This window comes from Micropterus dolomieu, linkage group LG11 (assembly GCF_021292245.1).
Source record: "Micropterus dolomieu isolate WLL.071019.BEF.003 ecotype Adirondacks linkage group LG11, ASM2129224v1, whole genome shotgun sequence".
Classification (NCBI taxonomy): Eukaryota; Metazoa; Chordata; class Actinopteri; order Centrarchiformes; family Centrarchidae; genus Micropterus; species Micropterus dolomieu.
The window spans coordinates 23,777,814-23,805,482 of NC_060160.1; the positions used below are offsets into that span (position 1 = coordinate 23,777,814).

Genomic DNA, 27,669 nt, shown 5'->3' on the forward strand with positions numbered 1-27,669 from the left:
ATTTCGACCAAAATGAGGGAAATCGTTCACCTGCAGGCAGGCCAATGTGGAAACCAAATTGGAGCTAAGGTTAGAATAGCTTAGTTTAACAGTGAAGTCTCAACTCTATGACAAAAAAGAGCGTGAATGTTACATTTGGTTGGGCGGGCTGATAAATGAGCTTAACTTCACGTTACTTAGCCTCGAAGCTAACGGTAGCCTTGGTGTCCAAACCGCCGATTGGTCTGACTCGCAGGGGTAAGTCATGCTACTTTAACCGTTGTCCTGTCGTGTCTTTTTCCCAAATCTAGTTCTGGGAGGTGATAAGTGACGAACATGGCATCGACCCGTCCGGGACATACCATGGGGACAGCGACCTGCAGCTGGAACGGATCAACGTGTATTACAACGAGGCGACAGGTGAACTTCACATTGCTGTTCAAGGTTTCCGAGCTAGAGTTAGATTATCTCATTTCTAACGGAGTCGAGGAAATTCAACACTACTCGGAAGGCTTGTTAGTACCGTAGCCATCCAGCAGGCGGTTCTTCTCCCGCTAGAAGCCACTAGAAACCAGTCAGCGTGCCCTGTTTGGCTCTCCTTCCTAGTTACTGTCGCCCCGTCTCTATGAAAACGTTACAACAAAACAACAAACCTCCAGCCAACGAAAACAACCCAAATATGAGTGTTAGCTTTAACTTATTGTAATATATGTAGCCTATACAAAAGACTAACCTTGTTTATTTTTTTACTTTATGACTGAGGAACATGTAACAAGTAATGTAAATGAACACGTTTCTCACCCAATATCAAAAAACAGTTCATAAACCACTCATAGTGTTGGTTTTGTGCTTTCTGTAGCTCTACTGGAACTGTCTGCTGTAAGCAGCCAACCCAATCCTTATAATAAATTTCAAACGGGTAGCTCAATGTAGCTTTTGTGATTTCACTTTGCTTTTCAAATCTGTAAAAAGCACTTTGCTTTGTTTGGTCAACATTTCGAAAGTATTTAATGCACACTAACAAAAAGGAGAAAAAGTGAGCAGGTATTTGTGTAAATTGTTTCATATCTTTCCTTAATTTGTCCACCTGTGTTTTCATCTCCAGGTGGCAAGTACGTCCCTCGTGCAGTGCTGGTGGACTTGGAGCCAGGCACAATGGACTCTGTGAGGTCTGGTCCCTTTGGCCAAATCTTTAGACCAGACAACTTTGTTTTTGGTGAGAATTTAAATATGAACATAACTTATATATATATTTAATATTATAAGAAATGCAAACCATGTAAAGTGACTTTGAGAACCTTTGAGGTTTTGACACCACAGCAGTGATAGATTTCTGTATTTGCACGTAACACAGGCCAGAGCGGAGCCGGTAATAACTGGGCTAAAGGCCACTACACTGAAGGAGCCGAGCTGGTGGACTCTGTCCTGGATGTGGTGAGAAAGGAAGCGGAGAGCTGCGACTGCCTCCAGGGCTTCCAGCTCACACACTCCCTGGGAGGAGGCACCGGCTCCGGCATGGGCACGCTGCTCATCAGCAAAATCCGAGAGGAGTATCCAGACCGCATCATGAACACTTTCAGCGTGGTGCCTTCACCCAAGGTTCACAATAACACGTGAAAATGTTTTAAAATGACACAGCTGGCCCTGCACATGCTTTTCTGTAACGCTATTCCTTCTTCCTCCCTTTGTCTCATCTTTCCCTTCACGCTCCCACTCCAGGTGTCAGACACAGTGGTGGAGCCATACAATGCCACCCTCTCCGTCCACCAGCTGGTCGAGAACACAGACGAGACCTACTGCATTGATAATGAGGCCCTGTATGACATCTGCTTCCGCACACTGAAGCTCACCACGCCCACCTACGGTGACCTCAACCACCTCGTCTCAGCCACCATGAGTGGGGTGACCACCTGCCTGCGCTTCCCCGGCCAGCTCAATGCTGATTTGAGGAAACTGGCTGTCAACATGGTGCCCTTCCCCAGGCTGCATTTCTTCATGCCAGGCTTTGCCCCCCTGACTAGCCGTGGCAGCCAGCAGTACAGGTGGAGAGGCAGGGGCGTCCTTTTTAGAGACTGGATCAGACCCACCCAGATCAGACTCAAGTTGTATTTTTAATGCATTTGACATGAATACTAATCAAATTGTCTGTCTTATTCCAGGGCATTGACAGTTCCTGAACTCACCCAGCAGATGTTTGATGCCAAGAACATGATGGCAGCCTGCGACCCACGCCACGGGCGCTACCTTACAGTCGCCGCCATCTTCAGAGGACGCATGTCCATGAAGGAGGTGGACGAGCAGATGCTGAACGTGCAGAACAAGAACAGCAGCTACTTTGTGGAGTGGATCCCCAACAATGTGAAGACAGCAGTCTGCGACATCCCTCCTCGCGGCCTCAAGATGGCCGCCACCTTTATTGGCAACAGCACAGCCATTCAGGAGCTGTTCAAGCGCATCTCGGAGCAGTTCACCGCCATGTTTCGCCGAAAGGCCTTCCTCCACTGGTGAGTAAAAGAAGACTGTTGTCATACACTAACATGTTTCCATGCACGTCATAATACAAAACAGTTTACCACGAGACTTAAGCAATTTGCTAAAAAATATTTACTTGTTTCAGGTACACGGGCGAGGGCATGGATGAGATGGAGTTCACTGAGGCTGAAAGCAACATGAATGACCTGGTGTCCGAGTACCAACAGTACCAGGACGCCACTGCTGAGGAAGAGGGCGAGTTTGAAGAGGAGGGCGAAGAGGACATAGCCTAGACCCCTGACATGAACGCTTTCTTACTATGCAACAGTTAGGGCTGGGCAATATGGCTCAAATCTTTGTCGTATTATTCACAATTGGCTTAAGATCAATAATTTGGACAACATTTATAAAAAATATACACAAGAACAAGATTGTAAATACCATTGAAAGTTTTCAAATGATAACAGTGAATTCTTGTCCAGCCTTAGCAGGAGTGCAAATGATTTCTCCAGCCGTGGTTTTTAAATGTTGTCTGTTCTCTTTTCACACTTTAGTTGTTTTGCTATTCTCTTCTTCCTTCAGGTTTTCCTCTCCTGTGTCCTCTCTGTTTAGAGGGTATTACCTAAGAGTAGCAAACATGCAACATTCAGCACCAGCATGGAAAAACTAAAACATGAAACATACCTTTTAAAATTATATGGCACTTTTAGGCAATCGACTGCACTGATGGTTAATGGTTAACATTACTTCCCTGGTATTCATGTGTGTCAGGAAACACCACTTCTCATCATATTTCCACAGGCTGATTGTATGGCATGTCACAGATTAAATAGGCTCCTAGAATTATAGCTCTATCCATATCCACCTGTTATTTGTTGTGTTGTCAAGCACTGACCAGTTCAAGGCATTTTGCTGAATTCGACACTTAACTGGAATGTCATCTTTTGTCAGAAATAAATAATTTCATCTACTGAAGAAAACAAAAATGCACTGAAGCCATAAATAGTGTCAGGAGCTGGTCACTGCTGTGTAACTGTTAGTGTGATGGTGTGGGATGTTATTCACGTCAAAAGTATAGATGGATGTTAATAAAGGTTTTATTTGAATTGATGCTCCGCAGTGTGTGTTAATACTACTTTTGTCTACTTATAAATTTGACCCAACTTTTTTTTATCACTCGCATTAATAAGCATCTACGCAGGTGTTCTCCTGTTCAAGTGTTCTGTTGTGCAGGGGTCTAATAACCAGTAATAAATAACTACACCTGTCTACCTGCCTACTAGAGCAGTTACACTTACAGTTACACACTTAGTTGTCACTAATTCTAAATGGTCAGTGCTCTTGAGACTGAAATTCCATTCACTGAAGGGATCTACAGTATTTACTAGCATGTAATATCACCAAATGTAGTTGACTGCAATGAGTGTGACTGTTTGACTCATGGAGTCACAGAAAAGAAAGATTGGTTCTGTGCGTGGCTCATATTCTTATCGTATTTCTGTGGACATGATGATGATATCCTTATGATATCTTCAAAATCTGTTATGTAAAGTGTCTTGTCTTATCTGGCAGGGTATAAATCTGATAACGTCCAACATCCTCATCCACCTACTCTCACTTCATCAGGCGGAACGTTCTTTTAACGCTAATCAAACCCCACATGCTCACTTAGCTTGTACACCAATAACAACTCTCTTCTCAGGCTTTTTGTTTCACCTTCAACTCCACTGAAGGGGATAATACCAGAATATAGGGAGAGGAAATTGATTGCTCATTCTGAAAAGTCAGTTTTTAAAAATGTTGTGTTTATGGCTTTGTGACGCATTCACAAGCAGGACATGTATGTCTGAAGAAGGATGGAAAAGATTGGTGAACCCACTGTTGAATGAGAAAAGAATATAAGAAAATTTGCAGTTGAGTAATTGGAGTCTGCAGATCCAATGTCCCCAAAAATCCAGTCTTGTTACCCAGATGACGTGGGTGGGATTATAAAGTGCTAGTCTTGAATTACAATCAACTTGTGTAGCTGTTGTATCTGTCTCTTGAAATTCATCATAGGCTTTTTATTTAAATGCATGAATCTCAAAGGGGGGTGTTTATCAAAAACAAATTAATAAGACAGTTTATGGGCAGACATCCCCATTCATCCTGCTGAAGCATCAGCTGTCACCTGCAGCAGGAGGAAAATAATCTGGAAAATTTGAATAACAGATAACACACGGACCTCATACAAAACTTCCTGTTACTCTTTCCTTTGATCAAGGATAGTTTTACTTCATACTTTGCTAATTTGTTTTATCATATCACTTAAACGTGGTTGCCGTTGTTTTCTCTTTCCTGCAAGCTGTTGAATGGAGACAGTATAAATGGATATTTAACTATTTGTGCACAGTAACTTAAACAAGGGAAAGTCTGATGAGGGGAATTTGAAAGTCAGAAAACTCAGATTACTGTTGATATTAGTCACACTGTGCCCCCAACCTTCATGACTACTTGGACATTTTACAGTGATATTTTAAAAAGAATATCTAAAAAAAATAAAATACCAAGAAATACAGAAGATATAAGGGGAATGAGATGAGACCATTCCAGTTCGGTCTTTAATTTTTTATTTTTCAACTGCAAAGACCTTTGTTATATTTATGAATATTATATCATACACACACAAAAGCATGTATGATTTAATACTGTAATCAACCACAATGAGTTCAAACACCAGACTGAATGTGATTTTGTGAGACCAAAGCATCCGTACTTCTTTTTGTTAAAACATCTTTTTAGGCTGAAAATGTTCTGTCATTTAGATTTAGACAGAAGGTGATGACATGAACGTTTTAAGATGGTTTATGCTGAAATAGTTTTCTCTAAAATAATTTGCTGTAAAACAATGTTTTGCCTTTATCAAAGAAAAAACTCTTTAAGTGTACCGACTTTAACTTGTGGACCTCTGAAGACTTCAAGTGCCATTTCCCCCTGTTTTTCTGAGGGGATGAAATGTTGCCTTCATCAGAACAGGAAGATAAAATAATATGACCACACGCAGGTTGATAGTTCATGTTGGGCAGGTCAGCCATTGTTTTCTTTGGCTACCAGTGATGATCACGGGGTTATTTTTTATTTTATACTCTTGATGTGTGGACTCCTTCATTAAAATAGCTGTGACAATGATAATTTCCCCTATATTTTGATTATTTATTCAATAAAGATGAAAACTCTCCTACCTCTAAAGACACATTTACATTTATGTCTCTTATTTTACTTTATGGCGGTGATGGAAAGGATGAATGAAAAATATAACTTTCATCTGACTCAAAATCCATACATATTGATATTTAAACCACATTCAACTTCGGCAACTTACACAATCATCACCTTGAGCTGAGACTGTTGTGACAGTTTTTATGGTACATGCAGTTACATACATGTATTATCAGTAGTGTCCAGCAGTGTGGCGTGTGTTTCTCTGAAACCACACTGGAAGTTGCTGGTTACCTGTTCAATCAATGGAGAATGGAAGGCCAGGCAAGAATAGGACGTTAACATAATAAAGAAGAATCTATTAATAATTATAATATAATAATAAATAATAGGTTGATTTTCCCTGATTATAGCCTTAAATGATACATATTCTTGTGAATTATAATTCTGAAATTAACACCAAAATAAGACCAAAGTGAGAGAATCCCAGAGATAAGCTGATCTTGAACACAGTCAAACACACACTCACAAAAAGAACTTTTTATGAATCGGTGTTTCAAACCTGCAAAAACTCTCAACTTCACATTTCATTTCAATCATGCTTTCGTTATAAATGCTTTGCCTTCAAGTCATCAAGGAGAGAAATGAATGAGATGAATTTTTAATACCTAATGGCAGTACAGCATTTTGTGCATGACAATAAAACATCTTACTGTCTTTGGGCCTTTTCTTTCTTAACAATCTTCAGATGGGTGTGATAATGTTTATACTAGCAGTGATACTATGCAGACAGTAATATTTCCTTTGCACCAGCAGCAGCGTCAGAACTCTCTGGATAATGCTAATGGCTATAATCAGTCCGCACTGTGACTGTGTAATGAAGAAGAAGAAGAAGAAGAAGAAGGAGGATCCTCAGATTTGGGCTGGTCTGATATGTAGTGCTTAAAGTCATTTACACTGTAACACAGATGTGATAGAAAACATGAACATGAAGGAAAAGTAAAGGCCCGTAGGCCTCCATGGCAAAAAATGATAACAGCTGAAAAAATAAAATATATGCAAGTTGCAATGAACACATTACTACAGTGTGAGGGCAATGCACGAGCTCCCTGACTGCCCCACACTGTGCTATGGGTAGTAGAGTCATTATTAACACAAAACAAAAGAACAAATGGTACTGTTTTCATTAAATCTCAACTTAGCAACACGTGTATTACACATTTCATTTTTTGGTCAACAAGCAGAATTCGGAACCATATTTTTTTGTATTAAAAAAAATCCTAATCATGTTTCACAATCCTATAAAATGGCAGTCGTTGATGTAAAAAGGGCATGTATGCATTACTGTTCTGTACAGTATGTCCAGATGTTTAAAACCTATTTCAAAAGTGATGTACTGTGGCTAAGCATTAGATTTTAAGGATTTATCACAGCAACCCTATAGACCAACCGTGTTTTCCATATTGTGTCTGTTTTCAGTCACCTGGACTGTATGGATCTATATGCCAATTTAGGAAGAAGTTTCTATTCTTAATCAAAGGACTATTACAGATAACAAGAACAAATAGAAACAAAACAGATTACCACTGCTGACACAGTGGTAAATATCTTAGGCACACTGTCACCATATCATACATAAACCATACAGGAAATATCAAGAGTTAGGGTTAGGAAAAGTATTGTGCTAGTACTTTGAGTTGTCTGCAGCCCAGCAATTCCATTTTTTTCAAATTAGGGAAGGTGAGAGAGAAAAAAACTAAAAGAGTCAATAATGTCCCAAAGGAGAAGATAATGGCACTGTTAGCATGAGGAAAGGAAAAAGACACAGATACTGGAATACATACAAGGAAAGCATATAAGGAGCAGAGGTCCCATTGTAGTAATAATAACTTTAACACTTCGTTCATAAAAATGGTGAGGCTGTATTTCAAAGTATTCCAATATCAATCAAGGTGGTCTGTAAATGAAGCTCAGCTTCATGGTTTAGAGGTTCGTAGATTATATTCACTGCAGTAAGGTGGTTGTGGCTAATGAGCTTCTCTTCCACTTTACCTCCAGAGGGAGTAAGTGATGGTATATGAGCAAACCCCTATGGACATACAAGGTTACAGGGGGAGGGAGAAGGGAAAGTGGTTGGGAAGAAGGAAGTAAGGCCACACAGGATGAATATAAAAGGGGAACAACATAATATCACATAACTAGATAATAATAAAACAACAAAAGATGACAGGCACTGTGAGTCTCTGTTTTTACACACAGGACAACACTGATGTATAGTAACAAAACATTAAATCAAATATTGGCTTTTAATCAAATGCCAGATGTAAACCTGGCAATGTCATCCACCTCCAATGTGATGAATAGGATGTAGTTTGTTAAACTACAAATTTAATCTTTCATTTATCATAACTACACTGCATGTCTGTGGGAAATGCTTCACTTGAACTGAGTGACATTTTTACCAAGTTTTGCGCAGCTGTGCGAGAATACGCTACACTGTCTAATATTCCTGCTCACAATGTCATTGTTTTAGGTTTTGGTGAAATTTAAACGCATAAGATGTCTTAGGTTTCCATCCTTAAATACCAGTATTAGCCTTTAAAACTCCTATTATAAGTAAATACTCTCATATAACAATGTGCTGATGAAAAGAGGGGCAACAACGATAGAACAGCACATTTAAACCCCTTAATGAACAGATCTGACGATGCCTGGTGGATGTAAACTCTTGTCATCTACACCAGCACCGACTGCTGTCGCATGCAGTTTGCTGCTCATACAAGTCTAACATCGCAGAAGTCTGTATCTGAAATCAAACGCACATCTGACAGGCAAGGCGTGGAACATTACCAGTAGGAAATAAACCTGCCACATGTGATAAATGAATGCATAAATATCACTCTGGTGTGACACCGATGAGAAAAGAGGACTGTGTTAACAACGTACACTTTAACACACCCTTTTCATATTTTAGAGTATCGTGTGTTTGTAAACTCATTAAGGGATGGCCACTGAGGAATGATACTATTATCCCACACAGGTTCTTTAAATGTCATGTGTCTCATGTGTGACAAAGCGACCTTTCACCGTGTCTCTCTTTGTTCTGTCTCCCCGTTTTAAAGATCTGTCAGCCTCAGTGTGATGACTGATGGGTGTGCAGCTTTAATTGACTGTTCAGCATCAGAGAAGGTTTCTGTTGCGGAGAAGATCATAAGCAGGGTGTGAATAAGCAGAGCTCCATATCACTGTAAACTGTGATTATCAGCGGTGGCTGAGGACTGATGTTGGGCTGCTTCTTGTTCCTGGTGAACCTCCCTGACGGCCAAGATGCGCGTGAGCATGCTCTGTAGAGTGGCGCCCTCTAATGGTTGAGAAGTATACCAGTGGGAACTGTTGAGGTCAGAAATGGACATTTTCAAAAATAAAAAACTATTTCTTCTTGCAGTATTAACAGAAAGAGACACATTTGCATGCTATTGTACACAAATAGCACTTAAGGTAATACTTGAACTGTCAGTAGCATCAAAACCACCATTTTATATGGGTAAAGAGGGTGAATCTACGACATGTCGGTAGGGTGGATAAGAAGCCCTGGTAATAAATGACACATTCACGCAAGAAAAACCTGGACACCACTGCGTTTCATTAATGTTAGAGGACTGAGTCTGACCTGTGTGTGTGCACATTCTGTTCAGGCTGGAGGTAAAACACGTCAGATGTTTTCTTCACAGACTCTGGGCTGTTAAGAGAGCAAGAGGTCAAACAGGATGATGCGTTTGTTCAGTTTTATTGGTTGTACAAAACAATTTTTTTGTATATGTGACGGTAAGTGCCGTCGTCTTCATATGTTAGTTTGCCTATGTGTGTGTGTGTGTGTGTGTGTGTCTCACCATCTAGAGAGGTAGAACTCATAGAGTCTGACAGGACAGTGTAGAGGGTTGGTGACATTTTCAAGCATCTCCTTGTCTCCCTCCTCTTCTCCCTGCCTTTTTCTTAATCGCTCTAAAAACAAAAATAAGTACCACAACTCAGTTAGTCACTATTTCCAAACACATTATCCTTCTTTGGGACAGGGAGTCAATTTCTAAATCTTGTTTTGAATGTTGTCTATGTTTAGAAATTGTTCTGGATTGAAGATATTCATACCTGATATTTTGTACTAAATAGGGTCACTTTGAAAATTGCTCAAGCTACTGCTTAATAAATGCACGGCTAGATAGAAAAACTGCTTTATTATTACGACTTTGAAAGATATGTGTTTTATTGGATTAACACCGACCCGTGTCCTCTCGGCGGGGCGTGGTAGCGCTGCTTCTCTGAAATCGAAGGTAGTGGACTTTGCCGGCTCTGCTGCAGGGTTTAGAGCATCTAGTGAAGTTGGTAAAGGAGAGGCTTTGGTGCTGCGCCAGTGTGGTGAAGTGGAAGTTCTTGGTGCAGAAGAAGAGCAGCGTGTTGAGCAACACTATTGGAGAGTAGGCCCCCAGCTGCTTACACTCCCACAGGTAGGACTCCATAACACGGGAGGACACAACACCACCTAGAGGACGAAAGAAGTGTTAAGTCTAAGTTGATATGGTGAAGCCTGTTAGCAAAGTGTTGCTATCAACATCAAGCACAATCATTAGTGCTCATTTAGAGCCATCTTTTCACTTTGTGACTCTAAAGTCCAAGTGGTCTCCAACAGTTCCTGAGGAAAAATATCTGGCTCTTTAGCTGCTAAACGCTCCACCGAGTTCACCAGCTAATTAGCTGAGAGGAACTACATAATTGGGTGATAATTCTCTGTCGGTTTGTCCTCTTTAACATTACATGTAGTTTTTGACCCATTGTTAATTCAAAAATATTGATTACTGCACCTTGAAATTGTAGGTAATCTGAATCGACCATGTAAACGGTGCACTACCAAGAAAAACTTTAAATAGAGGTGATTTAATACATTGAACGGCTACTGCAGACTTTATGTCAAAGATCATACCACTAGGTAGCAGTTTAGGTTTCCAGAGCCGCAGCATCCCAGTGATCTCTGTGGCAAACTGAGTGTACAGCTCGTCAGTAAAGATGTTCTCTATGCGGCCCTTCATGAACAGATACTGTCCAAATAGAGGGAGACAGAAAAGGGAGACTCAATAAGAAACAAAAGAATCAAGATGGAAACCAGTGACATTATGTGTGTGTGTGTGTGTGTGTGTGTGTGTGTGTACCTGCTGTAGCCCCAGACAGAGGTAGAAGATGCTGTCTGGGCTGTAGGTTTCTCCATTGGGCCGTCTCACTTCTCTGATGAAGCGAGACAGAGCAAAGCTCAGCTCAGTAGAGTCACACTGAAGGATGTCTTCTTTAATATCCACTGGATTGACTACATGGGAAACCATAAAATACAATTAGTATCTAATTAAATAAGTTACAATAGAACCAATCAGTAGGTGAGAGGAGGGAATAAAACTGGCATAGTACAGAACTGAGAACTGAGGCCTTACGTTCTCTTGATTGTTTGTTTCGTTGTTGGACCCAGCTCTTCCAGGCTTTAACCCCATACAAGTGGTTCAGTTTGGAGGCGGCAGGAGTGACCACTGCACTGCGGTCCACTGAAACAGTTCGCCTTCGACCCTGGATGGACAGAAATGTGATGAATACCGGGTATTGTGGGAAATGGTAACATGGCTGAAAGGTTGATTTTCTGTGAGCTGGTTTTTTAAATACATGTAATTTTGAGTGTCATGACAGCGAGCTACCACCAACCATCGGTAGCAATCTGGGGTTCAGTACACTTAGACATCAAGACAGGAGGTGTGGTTTGAACCGCCAAGACTAAAATTTGATCGTAATTTACCCAAAGACTGCCGATCTATCAGTGGAGTCATACCCGTTTCCGTCCAGAGAAAGCTTCTCTGGGTCGCTTCACCCCTCGCCGTAGAGAAGATGGCTTCTGATCCAACGGCTCTGCAAAAGCACACACAAAAGGCCTGTGAGTGAGAGTCAGTGTGTATATGTGTGATGTTCATTATTTTTTCCACTTCCATTCGGACTTTATCCTTGGCAAACCGATAATACTTTCTGGGTGCTGGCATTCTAATCTAAACGATGTCTCACCAGACGGGAAGTCAGTCTCCAAGTCCATCAGTGGAGAAGAGGGAGGTTGATGCTCTGCGCTGGTGGCAGGTGGGTGGCTTGTTGTCGCGATCCCCTCTGGCTGGGTATTAAGTTGGAGAGCAGTTGACTCTGTGCTCCTCTCTGAACTTACAGTAACCGGCAGCTCGGCTTGTACTGCTTTTTGAGTCTCCTCATCTTCACGGATTATGGGAGTGACCACCTCTGACTTCATGTCTCCACTGTAAGAGCTGCTCTGGTCTGCAGCAGACAAAAATAAACTAGCTCAGGTGAAAAATGTGGGTACTTGTATTGATTATGAGCAAAAATATCTTTGGCTTGATATGATTTAGATATACAGTATAAATATCTGGACAAAACGCCCTCACTTGCACTGAAAACAGGCCCATCTTTCTGTTTTTCTTCCTTCACAGCTAAAGGCTCTGATTGGACTGATGCATCTTTCACGTCCTTGTTCTGTGGTGGTACGAACATGGGTACTGGAACCTGAAAGAAAAGAGTTACATTTCATTTGTTGCATGAAACACTCAAAAGTAGTCAGTCATCAGTCAATCTGAATTCATAGAATTTCAAATGTAATGGGACATACAGGCAAGAGCATCGGCATTGGAACAGGCGTGTGCTGGGAGTACATGTTCATAGGCACCGGAATGAAGACCGGTACCGGGACTGGCACCATTACCACCTTCACATTCTCCTCCCCTGCTGAGGCTGGAGCTGGAGGGAGGAGGACATGAGAGGAGGAGAGATCATGAAGAAGAGAGAGAGAGGGGGGATGGGGAAATAAGATAGATAAATAGGAAATACAGTAAGACAGAAAGATAGAGAATTTTTACATAGTAGAATTGAAAATATTAATTTGCAAATGAAGATTTGAAAAGGAGAAAAGAAGAAAGATTAGACACATAAACAACAAAAATTTAAATAAAATAAACGAGAAATGAACAGAATAAAATAACCTAAAGAAACAAATTGTTAGAGACAAATCAATTATTGACAACTCAGTACAATAAAACATATTGCTGTTATTGCAGTAAAATATACTGCAATAAAATACACTACACCAATGCAGATGTCACAGTGAGTAACCAAACAGTTAGAGAACATGCAGTCTCTGGGTCTTACTTAAATTAAATTATCACTTTTTAGGGAAAGGAATCTCAAAAATACATTAATAAAGCCGTTCAATGGTTCAGTGCATCTTCTGTCATCCTACTGACAGGTCCAAACAAAACAAGATTTTAAAAAGATCTACACATTATGTTCACCACTACGCTGTAAAAGTGATTTTCATTTACATTTTTAAAAATCCCAATAAATATGCAATGTTGTTAGAAAACACTCTAATGTGAGTAGTAATGTTAATGTCTCCAATTCTCCAAATCAAGAAAACATTTTCCCACGAGCTATCTTTCCTCACACAGCACTTCAGTCCTCCATTAAATAAAGCTTCCTTTTAAATCTGTCAACAGGGTAACAACCACGTGTATCCCTGTTCTACACAGTGGCTTTAACAAAGGCAGATACAGCTTGATTTCATCAACATCTGCAGTATCATTTGTCACATATCTGGTCATTATTCAAAGTTTACACAGATATTATATTTAAGTGGAAACTGTCATGAGGGTTCCTGCGGTCATATTTTCCTGCTCTCACTTTGCCTTTAGTAATCCCTCATATTCTCTGATTGCAGTTTGCCGGTCACTTGACTGTCCTGAGGCAGGCAGCAGAGCTTTGTGCCTCTTGAAACACTGTAGTCTGTGGAAATCTGTTCTCACAGCTATTTGACCTTTATGAGCCCTCAGTGTCAGCCGCGGAATAATTTCTCCCTCACTAATCTCTAATTATGGTATTTATGTATTGGATTATTCTGTTGAGTTGCTCCTCTGTGACACAGCCGTTCTACATATCTGACTCTTCTGTTGTGCTTCCTTAGGACATACTTTTGGTCTTGGTGGAGTTTGTCTTGGATACAGCTTGATTACTGTGGAGGAAACTTTTGCAGAAAGTTTCACGTGTCGGTGCGGGCTAGTACTTTTACATTCAAATGGTACGTGAGACTGTTTATTTTACATGACATTACACTTGATTCTGTACTCATTTACCATCAGACTGAGGGATACGGCAGGTAGATTATGAGAAATAAACACTCAAACAAAACTTTGCTCTCAAATTTATTGATTTTTTTTTTTTCATTTAACGAAACACAAACCATCATTTTCAGGTGTTAATATATTTTACTAACATGATGTCAATGTAAACATAGAAATAAGGAAAACGTAACAAAGACAATAGGTTGTAAAAAGTTCAGCAATGTCATATAGGCCTGGAATACAACTCAAAATGTCAAGCCAAAGCTGCCTTGCTCTGACAGCAGCTGGATGAATAGAAGTCAACCATGGTTCAACATGACTGCATCAGTGGTGAGGTACAGCAAAGGGATTTCACCTTACACGTTTATGCTTCACACATTCATAATAAACATTAAAATGTAGCGTAACAGTACCAATAAGTTAACTGAATGTCCAACAGAATGCTGTTTTCTTCACTTAGACATTTAAAAAAATTCAAGTGATTGCAGATTTGTGCCACATGTGTACCTGATAGGTGCTTGTCATGTTAGAGGTGGGGCACCACACCGGAAGCAGCTGGCTGGAAATTTCATGTTTAACAAAAGTTTCCTAGTTTCAGAGAACATGAACCCAAACCAAATGATCTTTACCAAAGATCATCCATTGGGTCCGACTGCCCTTCTAAGAGAACTACAAGAACTGGACCACAGAGAATTTAATAGTATGTTGCCCTACCCACACAGAAGTTACATAGTTTATCTACACTGGGAGGAAAATCCCTTAGAAGTAGTTTTGCAAGGTAACCCAATAACAACTAATTATTTAATACTAATTCAGCTCTCAAGTATTTTATTCAAAGATGACACACATTTAGCAGCACAGTTGCCTAGATCCAGCTCCATGAGCCTGCATTTCCTTGTTAAGCACATTTTCAGGTAGATTTGAACATAAAACGGGTTTGCCCTGTTATATTATAGCATCCGTTTAGGAGCTAATTAGGAGCTGGTTGGGAGAAGGCCTAAACAATGTGGTGTCTCCTTCATAAAAAAAACAACTGTGACACACATTTCTAATGTCTGCATCTGGCAAGCAGGTAGGCACACGTGAGCTTAATAAGTGTAAGGATCAGGTTACATCAGGATGACTTGACTTTCAGCCTGAAACATAAAGTGATATCACATCATGGGATGTGGGGGTAGTAAAAACATACTTGTGTGTGCCTTTAAGTACAAGAACTCACCAGAAATAGTGTGGCAGCACAGTACATTTATACAACATACACAAATCAAGTGAACGAAACATTAGATTCATAGGTTTTGAGACACTTGAAAAACGTACCATGATTGGGATTAGCTTTAATGGCATGTTAACGTATTGTGACACAGGTTCATTAATGAGGTAACACTTGTACTAACATGCTACAGTACAGTTTGTAGGTCAGTGAAGCACTTAAGGAAGTATCTCAACCTTGTCTAGACTGTTAGCCCATCAGTTACAGATTATGTAAATACCCCTCACACAAAATAAATAACCTTTATGGGACGAGGATACAGACAGCCATGAGAATCTGTTCTGCAGAATGGATCATAAATACTGCTCTCTTTAGTAAAAACAAAATTAAAGAAATACCCCTTTAGGTGCATCGTTTCACTGCACTAGCAGTTTGCAAATACACATTTGTGTAACTACTGTAAACTAATGGTTATTCTACCTTTCACATCATTATGGTTTTCGGGTTTTAACTTTAACAAACAACCAAAAAAGGGAAGTTAAGGTCACTAAAGTAGTGTAGGTGTGAACACCAGCTGAACCTGTAGTCGTTAAATCTTTGTCCAGGGTAACGGTAGAAGACAACTTCTCATGGCAGCAGATCAGGAGGCTGTGGAGAGAAAAACTCGGGTGATACACTCGACCCTCTTAAGAAGTCAGTTGAATTTACTTTGAAAAGCACGTAAATGACAGCAGATCTTCAAACACAAAATAAGAATCCTTGAATAGTGGATCCTGAGTATAACAGAATTACATGTTTGTGTTATTCAGAAGGCTCACCTTGTGTTTCCAGTTCAGGAGCTGTTTTGTAGATCAGTCTGGTGTGGTAGAGTTCAAAACAGGGCACAGGACAGAGGCTGGGCTCTCCTGAACATGTCTTACAGTAATATGACGTCCGTATCCTCTGCGTCCCACTGTTCTGCTCACAAGCCTTCATTTCAGAGGGCTCCTCCTCTGTTCTCTCCCAATCATCATGTGCATTTACTCCCTTTGCCTCCTCCGCCTCTTCTTCGGTTTTCTTCTCTGGCTCCTCATCCTCCTCCATCTTCTGCTTCTTCTTCTCCTGCTCTTCTTCCTCCACCCTTTTCCTCTTGTATTGTGAACAGACCTTGCAGTCAGAGTCAGTCTCCCTCTTGCCCAGGAAATGTCGTCCGCTTAGGCGTGCCGGCACGCCATTACACGGCAGAGTTTCTCCCAGAGGTTTCGGCGACGGCGCTGGAGACGTGGAGGCTTCAGCAGGCGGCTGGTCAGGTTGAGAGGAGCTATCTAGCAGAGCTGGTGCAATTATTGAAACAGCTAGTTGTAAACAACGAATAATTGAATGAGCCAAAAAAAAAAAAAAAGAATGAATTAGATGGTGTGTAGGTTTGTTACAAACACTAGGGATGGGCATGAGTACTCTGTTTGGACACCAGTATCTGCTCAACATTTAGAGTAACCGTAAAACCTGTTCTATATTACATTTTTGGATTTATCTGCAGAGCCAGTGTCTACAAAGCCCAGGTCAGGAATATCATGGAGTCCTCCTGCCTTGCCTTGATGAATGCCTTACAGACCACCACAGCGAGATCTCATCCAGGAAAAGGGACTACAGGTCACTGGTGTGGCTGAGGACTCTGCTTTAAATGATTATGCCATCATAAAGCTGAGCCCTCGCAGAACAGATGCTACAAAAGTCAGTCTTATATATATTCCTGAGTAGCTGCAGATCAGTGACTGGCTCTCTCTGAATTAAGTTCTTGGCTTAAACTCTTATCTGCAAAGGCACACGAGAAAAAAACAAAAACATAGAAACCGATGATAAACTATTTGCACATTTAGCACAAGGAGAAAGCAGCGAAGACAGATAACAGGCAATCTCTCATCACTACATCTGCTATCAGTGTTACGAGGACAGAGAAGATTAGCCAGCGCTTCACAGAAGTGGTGACTGGAGATTTGCTCCCGTTAAGCTTCATAGAAGGAGGAGGCTTCTGCGAGCTGATGGCATTTGTTGAGTGTCTGTGCAGTGCAGAAAACTAGGCTAACCATAACTCCTACACACATTTTCACTTGGGCGTTCATTTCGGACCCTTTTTGTACATTTTACTCTAGAATAATTTAATATGAGTACTCAAATACAGAAATGACTTAAAATGCCCATCCCTAACAAACACCCTACAAATTGACAACAGCCATGGCCTGAAGGACAATGGTGCTACTAAAACTGGTGTTAATGCTGTGGGGGTTAGCACTGACAGATGTATAACTCATACCAATTATTCTGTAGTGAAACAGCATACAAAACACTCTCCATTAGTCTTGACAATGTTTCTCTTGCCAGAAAAGTCTGATATTTACTATTTTATAGAAGATCAATATTAGCCCACTAAAGAACAACAATTCTCAAACACGCTCAATATTATATTCTACAGGACACCAAGTTAAAAGTTGTTTTTGCTTTGGAGACAATTTAACTTTTTTATCTTATCAGATCTTCCGATGTGTGTCACAGGAAAATATTAAAATATAGCAGCTGCTTCGTAGTGAAACCTCTACTAGAATGAGCTGTTTAGTTTGATCAGCAAACACAAAATGTTTGGGAGAGATATTGTTTTTTTTCCTTTAACCACCCAACCAGCAGGACTGAAGATTGAAGAACGTAGAACATTGTATGTAATTGGTTTAAAATGCTACATTTCAAATGTCTGTATGAACAGTGTACACTAAGTACACTTACTGTCCACCTGGTATTTGGATGCATTTCACTGTCAGGAAGCTGCTGGATGACACATAGTCCAGATTAAATTTGTGTACCTAAATCCTGTTCTGTGTAAATGAGGCCTAACAAAAGCCCCCCCCCCTTTTTTTTTTTTTGGTTTTCCACTGTGGAAAAGTTGTATCTGTACCTGCTACCGGGTATTTTTTTTTCACCTCTGTCGGGGTTCCAAGTGAGCTGAGGCGATAGTATAATGTGACGTTAAAACACAGCAGACCACTGATTAGAGAATCGTCAATCATCACTGCATCATTATTGTGCGCACCTGACAGAGGCCAGCAACAGTTGGCCAAAGTTTTATATTTCACAATTTTCATTACTATTTCATCAGTAAATCCACTTCTGAGAAGCTTTGAGGTGAGAAATCAACTGTGTAGATTTCGAATATTGATAGTTTTACGAAAAGTGATGGCGGATTAAAAATGTGCTTGAACATTTTCAGAGTTGAGGAAGCTTGCGCCAATTCACAGGAGGGCTATGTGAGGCCGGCCGGCCGGCCGCCCTCACATAGCCCTCAGGTCCCACAGTCACACAGACCGCTGCAGCCAGCGCAGCAGAGACTCCAGCACAGCTGTAGGGTTTTCATACAGCTTAACTGTCTTTACATTCTGAGTAATGTTGAGTTGTGTGTGGCATTGCTATGATGACCAGCTACATTGAGGGGTACTATCTGCAATGGAAAACGGAGGATGGCGGGCCAAAACCAAGTCGAGTCGGGTTGAGGTGAGCTGCTACCAGTAATGGAAAAGCAACTATCCAAAGTGTTTTTTGTAGTTACCTGCTGATTCAGTGGAAGGTGTGGGCAGCTGGCACATGGTCTCTTGGTCCATAGTGAAGGGCCGACATAAAACTGACTTGTTCTTCATTTGACGTCGACGGGACACAGGCACTCGCATGGCATCAGTCTGAGTACTGGCCTGGGCAGCCACATTAAAAATAAAACAGCAAAAATAAAGAAACACGGTCTGCTCTAGTTCTTAATCATAAATAGGCTGCAGTGGATTGCATCTTATTTCTGACCAGATGTTAAATCAGTGCTTGGGTACTGATTTTGGTACTATTCTAACAGTTTAACATTTCTGACCTACAGTTGTATGTAAGGTCAAACCTCAAACAAACAGAAACAGATTACATACATGGTCTAGGTTCTTGCCGTCAACATTGGAAGTGGGAAGTGCTCCTACAAAAGAGAAATAATAATAATATAGCAGCACTGGATTAAACTCACATCAAACTTACATATCACATATATGTAAACAATTAACTAATAGAACCACTTAATCGTGCATACGTTCTTTCTCCAACTCTAACTAGAAACAGTTGAGTTTCTAGTTAAGACGTTTGAGATCAAAAATGCAGAGACGCACTTTGTAAACACCAGGGCTGTGTATGAACTAACCAGTCAGAGCAGTATCTGCTGACACACTGGGCTGAGTGGCAGAGCCACTGGCCAGGGACACCACATCAGCTATGACAGGATTCATCTTTGAGGAGTGGTGAGGCTGGGTTGGAGCTGGACGAAGAGAGAAACATAGAAACGTTACAACAGTTTTGGTATTTTAAAATTTAAGATTTTTGTTTTTCCTTCTTTTTCTCTGCGCTCTTCTCTGAGAAAAGGCGGCTGTGGCTCAGGAGGTAGAGTGGGTTGCCCATTAATCGGAAGGTCGGCGGTTCAATCCCTGGCTCTTCGAGGCTGCATGTCGAATTGTCCTTGGGCAAGATACTGAACCCCGAATTGCCCTTGGTGGCTGTTCCAGAGTATGAGTGTGTAAGAATGTTAGTTTCTGTTTGAGCACTTCAACTTGGCGTGGTGTTTTAACTGCATTTTAAATTCAACATACAAAACAGTACGTGACCTGAAACAAGGTCTGTGCAAAACATCACGTCACAGCATGCCAAAAAATAGACCATCACTTCTTTTTCACACAGCTTGTCGTGGCTGAATACAAATGCAAAGGGCTCTCTGTAGTGCCCTTAAAAGTACAGCCCTTAAAAGCTGTATATATGTAAAGTGAAAGTTAAGATGATCACAACATATCTACCGCCTGATGCGGTTTGATTAGGTAATTGAGATTCAGTGTCATATCTACCACCTGGTATGCTGCCTGCACTCCCTTACACAGAGTTTCATCACCCTTACTGCTCTGAAGTGGGCGGGTGATGTCGTGTACCTCTGTATATTAAATCAGGACTTAGCAATAAATGGGCTGAACACACCAACACTGATAAAGCAGATATTTTACAGAAAAATTAAATTTCAGCCAAAGCAATCTCCTGTAACAGTGAAACCTGAAAAACAACTAAAACACGTTCTTGCAGCACAGTAAGTCACACACTGTCATGGGAACTAACCACATCTACTTTTCTCTTAGCTGGAACTTGAGAATAATACAATTAAAAGGTGTGTGTTATTTTTACTAGCACGAGCTTGTTGGCACTAAACCGCTCAATTACTCAACATCATACTGTATAACACTGATGTGACAACACAATTTACCATAAGGTGTTTGTGGGGCTGTTCCAGTACCGTTACTGCTGGTGTGTTGGTTCGTCTCAAAATGCAGGGAGCAGTACTGCAGCAGGCAAGGCAGGTTGCAGAAATTACGAACTGACCCCAAACACTGCAATTTCTCAGTCATGTAGCCCTGTTTCCTACAACTGTCACACCGACCCATCTAGACAGGTGGAGAAGAGGGAAGAGAAGACAGGTGGAGAGAGAAGATGAGGAAAGACATAAACAAAAGATATTTTTAAGAGACATAACGACAGTACACAGAAAAAGACACTCTCCTTGGTTCGACGGCATACAATCTTCTTACCCCATAGTAGAGTACTGTGTACTGGGACATGCAGTGGGGTCTACAGAACTCCTCCATCCTGCCTCCGTAGTGGCTGTGCAGCATTTTCTGGCCGATGCCGGAGCAGTAGGTGCAGGGACGCCAGGGGTGATCCTTGTTACGAGACGCCAGGTCATGTTTGAAGAGCAGCTTACAGCCTAGAACATAGGATGGGTGGGGTATTATGTTATTTAAATTAAGGTGCTACATTTGAGCCCAAAAATAAAAAATAATTAAATTAGGCAGATATACCTCAAAACAATACATGGGAGAGGATAAAAGAAAAGCCATTTCTATGCTAACTCACTTTCACTGCAGAAGACCAGGTCCTGTTGGTTGTAGCTGATGGTGTCAAAGAGCACTTTCTCCTGTTTACAGCACTCACACAGAGCCAGGACATTCTTTTGGGTTTTATACTGCTCACAGCATGTTGTACTGCAGAACATGGAAATACGACCCTACAGGCAAAAATGACCATTAGTATTATCATTACCACGATGAGTGTTACACTCGACAGGTATTTGCGCTAAATATCTGTTTATTGAGTTGTTATGCGGGCTCCTTACTTGGTGACTGAAGAGCACTGGCTTGATGTCAAAGTGTTTGCTGCACTGATGGCAGGTCAGTTTGGAGGTGTCGCTAGGCCCACCCTCCGCTGGTTTCAGGGGCTGAACAGCAAGTGCTCTGGCCTGGGCTTGCCCCGGGACAGATGGCGAGGGCACCAACGGGGGCACTGAGGTATGACTGGGATGGTGGCCCGGGTAGGGGACTGAAGATGGGTAGTCCTGAGGGATGGGAGGGACTGAGCTGGCTCCAGCAGACGGCCCCGGTTTGGGGGCGTCTCTGAGGGAGGGGTCCCTGAGAGAGGAGGTTCCATTGAGCAGGTCTGGCTGAGAGGTCTGCCCGGACTTCTGTAAGACAGGGAGGGAAAACAACAGTAATTTCAAATCTACAACAAGAAAAGGTTTAGACCAACACATGCTTCATCAAGAACTTTTATTAAAAACAAACAAACAAAAAAACTGGTGCCTCTACCCGGTATATAGAAACACAGTCATAGGAGCAGAAGTTACGAATGGTGCCGTCCACCATGGCCAGATGATACTGAGGAACAGCTGACACCTTGCAAAGGCAGCAGGGGAATGCAGCACCTATGGGAAAAGGATTATATTGTTAAAACTGTTAGTATGTGAGCATATATTCATGCATGTTAATAAATAATGATTAATACATCATTCGAGCATTCGTGCATTTATATGTATACCCTTGCATATTTGTGTGTCTCTGCGGTGTGTCCTACCGGTGAGAGTGTGTCGGGGTGGTCGACTCTGTTCCACACAAGCAGGTGTACAATAAAGCTGAACTTTGCCCTTTTGGTCTCGTTCCATGATGGTGGAGGACACTATCGCTATTTTGTGACAGTAGGCGCACTCAACTGTCTTCCTGCAGGTCTGTACAAATAAACACATTTAGTGTTTAGGAGGTTTACATTTGTTACATATGAATGACAAACATGTGGGGTGCTGTGTAAGATTTATTTGTTCAATGTCTAGATGCTGAATGTAAAAAAAAAAAAAAAAAAAAAAGGAACTTCTTATCGCTTTTTGAAGCCACTAATATGCATATGAACAAAAACAACGTATACCTGTTTGTAGGTGCCAATACAGGTAGGACCACAGAAGTTGAGCGGCGATCTTTCAATTGTGAGCGTCTGACAGGAGCCTGAGCTGCTGTTACAGTAAAGCCCACAGCCTTCACAGCAGTTCATGGCTAAGTGCCGCATCTTTCGCCACGTAACAAAACAAGCATCACTGCAGAGTCTGTGCAGACGACCTTGATGGGTGACCTCATGCTCAATCAGCTGTAGAGAGGATCACAGTCAAATACAAAGAAAAGCAAGAGAATTAAACTTTAGAGTAAATCCTGACTTGGAATTTGACACAATACTGTTGACTTTGCTCATGAGGCATATTGACCGAACTTTACTGTAAAAGCTAGCCTTGTGTGTCTTACCCTATTAGAGACTCTGCAGACACTGCAAATGGGTTTATCGGGCTGTCGCTCAGCTGGTTTCTCAGGCGGCTTCTCAGGCTTCCTCTCCACCCGTTTGTCAGCCCATTTATCAGGAACCTTCTCAACAGGTTTCTTCTTGTGTCTGAAGACAGACAGACAGAACTGGCCACAAAAGTGCACATAGTTGTTCTCCTCTCCTGGAATCGTGATCATGTCCCTGGGCTGAAGAATCTCCCTGCATAGACAATAGGCAACAGCGCCTCCAAGTTTATTACCTGGACATAATGTAAGAAGTCAGTTTGGAATTGCCATGTGGACAACTGTAATTATTAAAATTAATTATTAATAAGATAATAATTTGTAGATTATTATTAATATGAACGTTTCACATTAATTAAACGATGCATGAGCGCCATATTTGGAGCTTATATTACCAAACCCAGACATCATTATAGAAAAACGACAACATGTACAGAGAGAAATAATGACAAAAAAAACAAAACACCACACAACCCACAAGTTTATATGTTTTTGAAAACAGGATTCAAGATTCTGACATGCAGGCCACTGAATAGACTACAAGAGTAGAATAGTCTGAAATGATACAAACCAAGTGCAATGATCCACAAAAGGCATTTTATTAAAAACTGACAACAAAAGCTTTTGGCTAGAGGGTTTGTTCGAGTATTTCATGTGGTAAACGAATACACCTTTTATATGCCAATCGGTAAATGGACCGCACTTAAATAATGCTTTTCTACCTTAACTGACAAAGCGCTTTCCAGTTGGCCTCTCATTCACACACACTCACAGAACGATGGCGGTAGAGCTCTTGATTAACTTGAGTTTCAGTGTATTGCTCAAGGACACTTCGACATGTGGACAGGAAGAGCCAGGGATTGACCAGCCAACCCCACAACTAGTGGACGATCTTCTCCTGAGACACAGCCGCCACTTGAAAAGCTGCCAGCTTGTGCCAGCTAAATAAAACCATTACCTAAATGGAAGTGGAAACAACGATGTACCTGTTGCACTGGGAACAGGATCGGTTCTTGTTGGCAGGAGGCAGGTGGCCAGTCAGACACACTGTGGAGCAGAAGAGCTGTGTCGAACCTTTTCTTTGGAATGCTGTTTGGCCTTTTAGCAGAACCTACAACCATTTACAGAATCACGACACATAAAAACACAAGAAAAAAAAAAAAAGCTACGTCACTCCCCAAAGTCCTGACACAATAAACATTTCTGCTAATTTAATGTCCCAACAGTACCTTAGAGCAGCCACTGCAGCGAACACTACCAGGCATGGGGGGCTGAGGTGGGCGTGGAGGTACTGGTGCCAGAGCTGGTAGTGAACTTGGGATAGGAGCAGGTGGTCTTACAGGGAGGGAAGCCATGGCTTGTAGGACAGTGCCTCTACCTGGGATCAAAATGGCTGCCGGAGGAGGTGCTGGGACTGCTGCTGGCACTTGAGTGGATAAGAAGGGAAAGGTTGGTAAAGCCAATAAATATGTTTTAATCACTTTCAATAACCAACATGCATGGAAATTATTTTGCAGTTTTATAACGCTGGCTACAGGTGCATCTGAGAGAGACTCACAACAGTCTGCAGCCACTAAGACTGTACTTGCTAGTTGATGGAAAAATTATTAATAACTATTAACTATAATTTATTAAATTAACTACACTTTTGTATTGCTTTTCATCATAAAGTCCAACTGAAATTAATTTAATAATATTTTTGTCTGCCACGTCATACATAATCTGCTCTGTAAATCGCTACACAGATGCAGACCTCATTTCAAAACAGCCAATCAAATCTTGCATAAAGAAGCAACATCAGTGTTCCATCATTGGCAGAGCAAACGGTCACTCTGGGGCAGACAGCAGCCTGCTACACAACACAACAAACTCACATTAACTTCACTGCTCAAGTCTTCTAATCTGATTTACAAACATGAACACTTGTCTTGTTCATCACCTTAGCTTGTTGAACCAAACATTCACGGCCAGGCCGTCCTCATAAATAAATAGTTGTTCTTAAAGTGTTCTGCCTGGCTATAAAAAAAACCCCCAAAAAAACCAAAAAACTAATTTGCTGTCCAGACTGTTTGCAGGCTCAGTTGCCGCACATTAAACAGCATGTAAACTCACCTGCAAATTTCACTTGGGTTAGATACTTGTGTGGCCCTTACTCTTCTACACAAAAACAACACACTGTCGGCCCATGACATGTAGTTTGTTTATCTTGTCCCCTAAAGTGTTACACTGGCTAGCTGCTCTCAATCAAACACAGGCACTGACATGCCCTCTCCAGCTGGCTGAGATGAAAATTACTTTTTACGTTTACTTTTAATAATAAAAACTTTGTAACACCACACTTACAAAAACATACAAATACAAAAACATTAATAAAAGCCATTTCAGTTGGACGTTAAGTTGAAAAAAAAGTTATGGGCATGTGAAGTCTTATTTCTGATTTGATGCCACGAAAATACAAAGTATGCTTTGTCCCTAGGACACAGTACAACCACTACAAAATGCCAGCTCTGATCTAAAAAAAGTGAAAATGAACAAATAAATAAACTCACTGGTAGGGGGTGCAAAGGTGTTCCCTCCACCTACAGAGTAGACAGAGCTGATCCTTAGCTCTTCCTGAAATGAGCATACATTAGAAAATCAGTTTAAGTGGTTAATAATGCCTTCCTTACCCTTGCAGGTCGTACTGTTGTAAGTTGGATTGATTCATTATTGGTTTAAAGATAGCATGTCTAATGTCTGTATGCGTAAAAATTGTTTTAATTTATCAACAAACAGCACAGAGTATGGGCTTTCAGCAGCTTCAATCCAAATATCTAATTTTCCTGGGAATCCTCTTATTATTCAATATAAATAATTACAAATCTAAACCTTGTACTGAACATAAACAACACTTTCTCTCTCCACATTTACCTCCTGATGCTCCAGCTCCTCTTTGATCTGTCTGATGGAGCTCTGAGGCAGTAAAGCAGCGTCGTAGCCCTCATCAATGGGCTCATCTTTAATATTGATGGTAGGAGACATCTGGGGATTACTGTCCTCCATTGGAGCCGCCTCTGACCTCTGAAATAATAAGTATTCAAAATTACCCACTGAAGGTTCAAGAACTTGAAGTTATTAGACAATCTCTCCAGATCCCTACCTCTCCCTGCTGACTGTCTTCTGTCTCCTCTGTCTGGTTCAGGACGCCTCCATCTGACAAAGTAGAAAAGAAAAGGTGCACACTTAATCCACGAGTTTACAACTACACATGCTCTGCACATGCTCTGGGCCAGGCAGCCATAAATGCCAGGAAATAATAGACAATGAACACACTGTTGCAAACAGTTCCAGGGCACACTGGAAATTGTTTTTCAAAGAATTGTACACTGTCTTTTATTTCTGTAGAAAAACAGTCCTAACTAATTTAGCTCACATTTTGTTGAATGCTAAAGCTGTACAATTCCTCATGAAAAACATCCCCACAGCATGATGCTGCCACCACCACCATGCTTCACTGTAGGGATGGTATTGGCCAGGTGATGAGCGGTGCCTGGCTTCCTCCAGACATGGCGCTTGCCATTCAGGCCAAAGAGTTCAATCTTTGTTTCTTCAGACCAGAGAGTTTTGTTTCTCATGGTCTGACAGTCCTTCAGGTGCTTTTTTATGAGGAGCGGCTTCCGTCTGGCCACTCTCCCTGATCGCTCATGCTGGGTGGCCAGCTCCAGGAATAGGCCACTGTGCTCATTGGGACCCTCAATGATCCAGACATTTTTCTGTACGCTTCCCCAGATCTGTGCCTCAATACCACCCTGTCTCAGAGGTTACCAGACAACTGACCCTTTGCTAAGCCACGCCCTGAATACACAGCTGGCCAATCACAGCGCAGTATAGGACTCTCTCTAACTGAGGTCCGGCACTTTCATGGCTGCGCTCCATTGACTCTAATGCAAAAAGAGTCATTTTCTAGCTTTTTTGCCTTATTTTTCACTGGTCTTGGGGCACTTGTAATAATTACGGTCGCTACGCAGAGAGGTTGAAAGGAGAAATACGATTTATTCTCTTTCCAAAACCTAAAATAAAACCAGAAAAATGTCAGCTGTGGATTGTTCCTAATGTAATGTTAGTTAGCTAATGCTAGCTAACTTCCTACTGAATATAATGTAATAAAGCCCTACTGTTCTGCTTTTTAATGATTGTAATAATGAATAGAGAAATACCAGAACACTGTTGATCATTCATATGGATGTGTTTTGTCTCAATCGTCAGGGGATGTGGTGGTTCACTTGTACTGTGTGATCGGTAGGCTTTAGCTTCTGTCTTTCATTTTTTTCCATGTCCGTTTGAGTCACTTTGACAGCCTAAAAAGCACCTTCAGAATGTATAATGCAACTGCAAAACTGTGTGCTTCATTCTGAGATCGCTTTTTCCAAAAAATTTGACAATATTTCTCCGGGGAGTGCAGTAATAGACAGTGGCAGCGCTGACAGTTTGTTGGACAGCAACAGTAACTAAGGGGGGCGGGGCTTAGCGAAGGGTCAATTCCTTAACTAGCCAGCTAGCTGAACTGTGTCCGCCTCAATATGATTGCTTTAGTCAACCGAGGGTCAGTGGTCGTGGTGGTGGGCTAGTGAGCGTGTATAGGAAAAATTTTAAATGTCATCAAGTACGCTGTGATGAATTTAACTCCTTTGAAGTTCTCACTCTTAAAGTTGGAGGGCTGCAACCTGTCATATTTGTTATAATTTATCGCCCCCCAAAACCGCCTGGAGGATTTTTATCAGAACTTCCTGAATTTTTATCTACTCTGGTTTTAAATTATGACAGAATTGTTCTTTGTGGCGATTTTAATATTCATGTTGATGACCCCAACAATGTTAATGCAACTGACTTTTTAAATATGGCCACTTCTTTTAACTTCAAACAACATGTCAAAGGGCAAACACATAAC

At 41.3% G+C, this 27,669-nt stretch overlaps 2 protein-coding genes across 6 annotated transcripts in view; one reads left to right on the plus strand and one right to left on the minus strand.

Moving 5' to 3' along the window:
• The first annotated feature begins 6 nt into the window (after nt 1–6).
• Nucleotides 7–3,561, plus strand: LOC123979151 (tubulin beta-4B chain). The gene is made up of 7 exons (XM_046062916.1): nt 7–69; nt 291–399; nt 1,085–1,195; nt 1,334–1,578; nt 1,699–2,021; nt 2,139–2,483; nt 2,597–3,561. The coding sequence occupies exons 1-7, from the start codon at nt 13–15 to the stop codon at nt 2,742–2,744; spliced, it is 1,338 nt and encodes a 445-aa protein (XP_045918872.1). The 5' UTR covers nt 7–12; the 3' UTR covers nt 2,745–3,561.
• A 2,733-nt stretch (nt 3,562–6,294) lies between these two features.
• Nucleotides 6,295–27,669, minus strand: part of si:ch211-266o15.1 (zinc finger MYM-type protein 4) — a 28,260-nt gene continuing 6,885 nt past the window's right edge. For 4 of the 5 annotated variants that reach the window (XM_046062915.1, XM_046062912.1, XM_046062914.1 and 1 more), the window contains exons 3-29: nt 25,882–25,934; nt 25,653–25,802; nt 25,292–25,355; nt 23,972–24,168; nt 23,729–23,853; nt 22,704–22,938; nt 22,336–22,551; nt 21,991–22,141; nt 21,726–21,841; nt 21,257–21,601; nt 20,998–21,148; nt 20,673–20,848; nt 20,351–20,528; nt 19,253–19,366; nt 18,990–19,033; nt 18,632–18,770; nt 12,344–12,471; nt 12,123–12,240; nt 11,737–11,994; nt 11,510–11,586; nt 11,124–11,253; nt 10,851–11,002; nt 10,625–10,739; nt 9,929–10,186; nt 9,540–9,651; nt 9,320–9,388; nt 6,295–9,039 (exon numbers count right to left, since the gene is read on the minus strand). In XM_046062915.1, the coding sequence (XP_045918871.1) occupies nt 8,892–9,039; nt 9,320–9,388; nt 9,540–9,651; nt 9,929–10,186; nt 10,625–10,739; nt 10,851–11,002; nt 11,124–11,253; nt 11,510–11,586; nt 11,737–11,994; nt 12,123–12,240; nt 12,344–12,471; nt 18,632–18,770; nt 18,990–19,033; nt 19,253–19,366; nt 20,351–20,528; nt 20,673–20,848; nt 20,998–21,148; nt 21,257–21,601; nt 21,726–21,841; nt 21,991–22,141; nt 22,336–22,551; nt 22,704–22,938; nt 23,729–23,853; nt 23,972–24,168; nt 25,292–25,355; nt 25,653–25,802; nt 25,882–25,934 (4,019 nt within the window). In that variant the 3' untranslated portion in view covers nt 6,295–8,891. The remainder of the gene's footprint in view (nt 9,040–9,319; nt 9,389–9,539; nt 9,652–9,928; nt 10,187–10,624; nt 10,740–10,850; nt 11,003–11,123; nt 11,254–11,509; nt 11,587–11,736; nt 11,995–12,122; nt 12,241–12,343; nt 12,472–18,631; nt 18,771–18,989; nt 19,034–19,252; nt 19,367–20,350; nt 20,529–20,672; nt 20,849–20,997; nt 21,149–21,256; nt 21,602–21,725; nt 21,842–21,990; nt 22,142–22,335; nt 22,552–22,703; nt 22,939–23,728; nt 23,854–23,971; nt 24,169–25,291; nt 25,356–25,652; nt 25,803–25,881; nt 25,935–27,669) is intronic. The other variant, XM_046062913.1, reaches the window with a different exon arrangement.

Bases quoted from the DNA above. Each gene is read 5' to 3' on its own strand.
- LOC123979151 (XM_046062916.1), top strand. From the start codon at position 13: ATGAGGGAAATCGTTCACCTGCAGGCAGGCCAATGTGGAAACCAAATT. The intron at 2,022-2,138 runs GTGGAGAGGCAG...GTCTTATTCCAG, and splicing joins CGTGGCAGCCAGCAGTACAG to GGCATTGACAGTTCCTGAAC. The intron at 2,484-2,596 runs GTGAGTAAAAGA...TACTTGTTTCAG, and splicing joins CGAAAGGCCTTCCTCCACTG to GTACACGGGCGAGGGCATGG.